Source organism: Zosterops lateralis, assembly GCF_965231275.1.
Source record: "Zosterops lateralis genome assembly, chromosome: 3".
NCBI classification, from domain to species: Eukaryota; Metazoa; Chordata; class Aves; order Passeriformes; family Zosteropidae; genus Zosterops; species Zosterops lateralis.
This window is the reverse complement of record NC_139764.1, coordinates 94,138,509-94,144,068: the sequence shown is the minus strand read 5'-3', so window position 1 is coordinate 94,144,068 and position 5,560 is coordinate 94,138,509. Positions and strand designations below refer to the sequence as shown.

Below are 5,560 nucleotides of genomic sequence, written 5' to 3'. Positions count from 1 at the left end.
GCTGTGGGACTTGCCTGTTTGGAGGGGGCGAAAAGGAGCGGAGTGTGGAACGTGCCCGGGACAGCGGGAGGGGAGGGGAGGGACGGGACGGGACGGCACCGGGCAGTGCCGAGGAGCCGCTGGCGGGAACGGGAGCGGGCGCTTCGCAATCGCCCCGGCCCCGCCCGCCTCACCTGCGGCAGGTGCGCGGCTCGGCGGGGCCGCCCCGGCGCCGCCCAGTGAGGCTGCGGCGGCAGGAGGCGAGAGAGCGAGGGGGAGCGGGGGCGCCCCGGGCCGGGCAGGAGAGAGGATCCCGGGGGGACAGGAGTGAGTATCCTGCGGGGACAGGAGTGAGGATCCCGGGGGGACAGGAGTGAGTATCCTGCGGGGACAGGAGTGAGGATCCCGTGGGGACAGGAGTGAGTATCCTGCGGGGACAGGAGTGAGGATCCTGCGGGGACAGGAGTGAGGATCCTGCGGGGACAGGAGTGAGGATCCCGGGGGGACAGGAGAGGATCCCGTGGGGACAGGAGTGAGTATCCTGCGGGGACAGGAGTGAGTATCCTGCGGAGCAGGAGAGAGGATCCCGCGGGGGCAGGAGAGAGGATCCCGGGGACTCAGCGGGGCAGCTGTGGCGGGCCCGGACTCCCCCCAGCCCCGCGGGCGGAGCGAAGGCGCTCGTACACGGCGGGCAGGGCAAGGCAGGGCAGGGCTGGGCTGTGCGGACACTCCGCCGCCCCTTCGCGCCCGGGGTCGCGGCGTGTGCTGCGTCCTCCACGTGAAAATTTAAGAAGCGTCGAATGCGGCTTTGGCTTCGCCAGGCTGCTGGTGCAATTGAGCACACCGGCGCTTCGCTTTCCAGGGCAGCTCGAGTGTCTGGTTTTGGCTTGTTTTATTTAGTTGTATTTTATACCTATGTATAGAGGTATAAAACCTAATAATATAGATAGGTTATATATACCTTCTATGTATTGTAAGAGATATATGTATGCACATGTTTTTTTATATATATATATATATTTTTTTTTAAATGTATTTGTTTCTATTTATTTTTTTTTTTCTGCTGGGCTATCTTGTACACTGTATCTGTGTGCCTGGCTGGGTTTTGTAACACCAGCAGACACAGCCCCACCAGGGCAGGGTGTGGCCACGACTGGATTCCTCTGCTGCTTTTTAAAGACTTGCTTGGCTGGTCTTCTGGTCAAAATGCAACACTTTGGAGGTTAAATAAAAAATGCTAGATTCTTAATTTTGTGCCAGATCTGTGACTTGCAAATGAAAGCCGAAGATCTCACATAATATTTGCTGTGGAATGGAACAAACTGCACATTTGCTTTTGTGCAGCTCAAAATGCTATTCTGCATATGCTGCTTCTTTTGTTAATATAGTTGTACAACCACATTTTTAAAAATTATCTAGTCATTTGAGTTTGCAGCAGAAGCGATTGGTAATCAGCAGTGTGGTTTGTGTCCCCAGTGCCTGCAGCATTCTCAGGCCAACTCACAGGTGTTGGGAGTGTGAGGTGCTGGGGCCAGGCAGGGGCCAGGGCTCTGCTCCCTTGTCAGACATGGCTTTTGCAAAGGAGGGTGGGATGAGTCAGGTGTGGCATTCTCACGTGTGGCTCTGCCATATTATATTACTGGGCAGTGCAGAGTGCCTTTAGCCCTGCTTTCTGTCCCGTGAAGTCCCTTGCATTGTGGACATTGGAAGTAAATTCCCCCCACATCCCTGTTCCTGTGTTCGTGGCCTGGGGAAGGTGAAGTTCTATATAGAAACAAGTGCTTCGAAAGGCTGTCCTGGAGCTCCAGTAAAACCCAGTGCTTGTACCTGTGTATATCACATGTAGACACATGCCTAGCTGTAATTTTGAGACAGTCTTTCATGTTTCCCTGTCTTTGGGAGGGAACTGAGGCGGATCCTTAATTGTTATCCTACATTCTTAATTGAAGGGATTGTCAAGCATTGGAACAGACTGTCCAAGGAGGTTGTGGAGTCACCATCCCTGAAGGTGTTCAAGGGACAACATGACACTTAGGGCTGTGGTCTAGTTGACAAAGTGGTGTTTGGTCAAAGGTTGGACTTGATGATCTCAAAGGTGTTTTCCAACCTAAATGATTCTGTCATTTTCAGCCCTCAGCAGTGGAAGAGAGACACAATTTTTGCCTTCTTCAGCTAATGGCAACTTCATACCTTTGAAATGGACTGTGACAAAATTCACTGTTGTCCTTTGCATTGTGTCATGGTTTCTCACCATTAAGAATTACTGTTTCTAATGCAATAAGCTCTCCATATTTTGGAGGCTTTTGAAACAGTTATTGCATTGTTAAAGGGCCTGTAATGCAGGGCTGTTATGAAGGATAACCTGTATGACTTGGTGGAGAAGAAACGCTCTTGTGAACAAGGTAATTTAAGAACTTAGGCGGAACTAGGGCTCTTCTAATTCTTGATTAATAAATATCGAGCACCTTCACTTTTTAAATGTTTATTCCTTTTAGCTCGAAGAAATGTTTCTTGTGTGATTCATTGTAGGAATTAATTAGTTGTGGGAATTGGTGACTTCTTAGATTTCATTCATGCACATAGTGAATTGGGACATCTATGTAGTGTGGAAATAAGAGAATCAGAATGATGGTGACAGTTTTCTTGACAAAAGTGTTAAGTATTTTCATTGGGAAATAAGCAGAGTATTTTGTTTAGGTAGTTAGTATTTTTTCATGGTAGCATAGAGGGCTGTTGCATAGTGCACATCCAGGTTTTGTCTTATATTTTTATTCTCTCTGTGCTTCTGGCGTTTGTGAGAAGATAAACAAGATGTTTGCTTAGGATTTTTGTATAAAAACAGCCTTGTTTTAGTTAAAGCTGGTAATGCAAGAGGTAATATTGTTATGCAAGAGGTAATAATGTTAATCTGCTTGGGTTGCCTTGAAGTTTATTCTCCATGATTAAAATACAGTTAAGTCAAAATTAGGATTCCCTTTGGGATTTCCCCCTTACCTCACTGTCCAAATTTCACATGTCATACCAACTCCTGTATAAAGATGACACGAGACAGATAGAACTGTACTCGTAGCTCTGACTTAGCTTCAGTCATGCTACTTATCTTAGTTAGTGGGTGGGACCCCTTTGGTGCCAATTGTTTACACACATATTATAATAAGTGTATATGAAAGACTTGCTAGAAGGAGTTCAAGTGGACAGCATCCTGGGGCATGGGTGTAGGGTGGATAGGTGCAGTGGCATGTTTCAAGCCAAAGCTTGCAATTCTTGTAAAAATTCTTGCTAGAGTTCATGTGTGAGTCTCAGACAACCCCCAGCACAACTCTGCCTTTCATGCATGTTTTAGAGCGCATCACTGTCTTTATATTCTTGAAAATGATGTTTTGTGATTCTTTCTGCACAAATGGAGTGATTTCTTCCTCATGCCACTTGTGTTTATCCTTTCTTCTTTGCAAAGGCTACAACTTGGTTGTAGAACTGTGGACTTGGGATTTTACTATTCTTGCAAATGCTAAGGTATTCCACTACTCTGCATCCTGTGCAGCTGAACAGTTGTCTAATGTGCTTTTTGGAACAAATCCTCTGTGCCTCAGGCAGGTATCAACTTCACACACCACAGTTCCTTAGAAATAAGGAGCGTCACCTAGTTGAAACATCTCACATCTACAAGGGGAACACATTTTTCTTTAAAGTATGTTGTTCAGCTTTGTCACTATCATTTTACCTTCATGTGTTCTAGCTTTCATCAGAAAAGGAGAGGAAATTCTGCATCTCTGATTAGAATTTTCTCTAAGCTGACTTCAGTACAAAAGGTGCTGGGAACCCAACTCGTCAAATGCTTTTGATAATGCGGGAGACTCTGTGTTACAGGGCTTTTTTTCCTTTACTTTTCTCAAAGAAATAGTTTATTCAGTGTGGGACTGAGGTCTGATACCACATAAAGTTACAAAGTGATCAACTTTGTGTTTGAATTAGTTAAGTTCTTTCCTATCTGTGGAGAATCTGTGGAAAAATTATGCCACGATGAAACAGCGCATGGGTTTTTACACATTGTAGGATTATTTTAGCATTAACAAAATGAATATTTAATGTGAAAAATATTGAGCTCCCATGGTCTGGTCATACATAATTCGTTGCAAGATTGAAAAGGCAGCTTGTAAACACTAGAGCTGACCAAAATATTTTATGCTTTTGGACACGATACATGACAATAGTCACACTGATCTAGCTAACAAGCTGGATTATTACTTTTATCACATTTCATGCCATTTGATTTATATCAGCCTGTGCAGAGCCTAAGCTTATTTTGGATGTGTTATTTTATATAATTATGGCATTTCAAATAAATTTTGCTTTGCTTTCCAGAAGGTCATCAGCTAATATTTCAATTTCTATCTCTGTAAGCCTGAGTTCACAAAATACCTTTGCTTCGCAGACAACAGCCTAAAAACTTGACCATGAAGTTTACTTACTCCTTTAAAAAAGTCATAGCAGAAAGCCTTAAACCTACATTCAGTGCTTATCCTCAGCAAGTTTGCTGATGATATGGAGCTGAGCATTCCATTGATACTACAGAAGGATGGGATGTCATTGAGAGGGACCTGGACAGGCTTGAGAAGTGGTACCATGAGAACCTCATGAAATTCAACAAGTCTGAGTACAAGGTGCTGCACCTGGGTCAAGGCAATCCCAAATGCAGGTACGGACTGGGAGAGGAACTCATTGAGAGCAGCACTGCTAAGAAGGACTTGGAGGTTCTGGCAGACAAAAGCTGGACATGAGTTGGCAATGTGCTCCTGCAGCCCAGAAAACCCAGGTGCATCCTGGGCTGCATCCAAAGCAGCGTGGGCAGCAGGGCAAGGGATGGGATTCTGCTCCTCTGCTCTGTCCTCATGAGACCCCACCTGGAGTGCTGCATCCAGCTCTGGAGTTCCTAGCACAAGACAGATGTGGACCTGTTGAGCAAATTCAGAGGAGGTCAACAGAGATGATCAGAGAAGCACCTCTCCTATGGAGACAGGCTGAGAAAGCTGGATTTGTTCAGCATGGAGAAGAGACAACTACAGGGAGAGAGGTGATACCTAAAGGTGACCTTTTTATGGAGACAGGTAGTGGTAGAACAAGGGGTAGCATTTTTAAACTAAAAGAGTGGAGATTTAAATTAGATGTTAGGAATACATTCTTTACTGTGAGGGTGGTGAGGCACTGGAACATGTTGCCCAGAGGAGCTGTGGATGCCTCGTCTGTGGAAGTGTTCATGGCCACATTGGGTGGGACTTGGTCAAGCAGAAGGTGTCCCTGGACACCAGGGGACTGGAACTGGGTGATCTTTTAAGTCCCTTCCAACAGAAACTATTCAATGATTCTCTAATAAAGGCTCTGAAGAGTTACTCACTCATCATAGAGTATCAGCTAATGGTAGACATAGTGCACGTGCAGGTTGGGGTGAGGCAGCTTGCCTCTCCAGGTTTAGAGTTACCACATTTACACGCCTCTGGTAATTCTGGTTCCTTTGAGTTACCTTTAGAAGTCTTTTAATTTCCATAACTCATAGTAATATATTTTAAAAAAACCCTAAAAATAC

At 45.4% G+C, this 5,560-nt stretch overlaps 1 protein-coding gene across 4 annotated transcripts in view; it reads left to right on the top strand.

The window, feature by feature from the left end:
• The first annotated feature begins 210 nt into the window (after nucleotides 1-210).
• Nucleotides 211-5,560, top strand: part of SH3YL1 (SH3 and SYLF domain containing 1) — a 48,093-nt gene continuing 42,743 nt past the window's right edge. For 2 of the 4 annotated variants that reach the window (XM_083858213.1, XM_083858216.1), the window contains exon 1: nucleotides 211-306. In XM_083858213.1, the coding sequence (XP_083714339.1) occupies nucleotide 306 (1 nt within the window). In that variant the 5' untranslated portion in view covers nucleotides 211-305. Of the gene's footprint in view, nucleotides 353-459; nucleotides 512-5,560 lie in introns of those variants that run through there. The other 2 variants (XM_083858214.1, XM_083858215.1) reach the window with 2 other exon arrangements.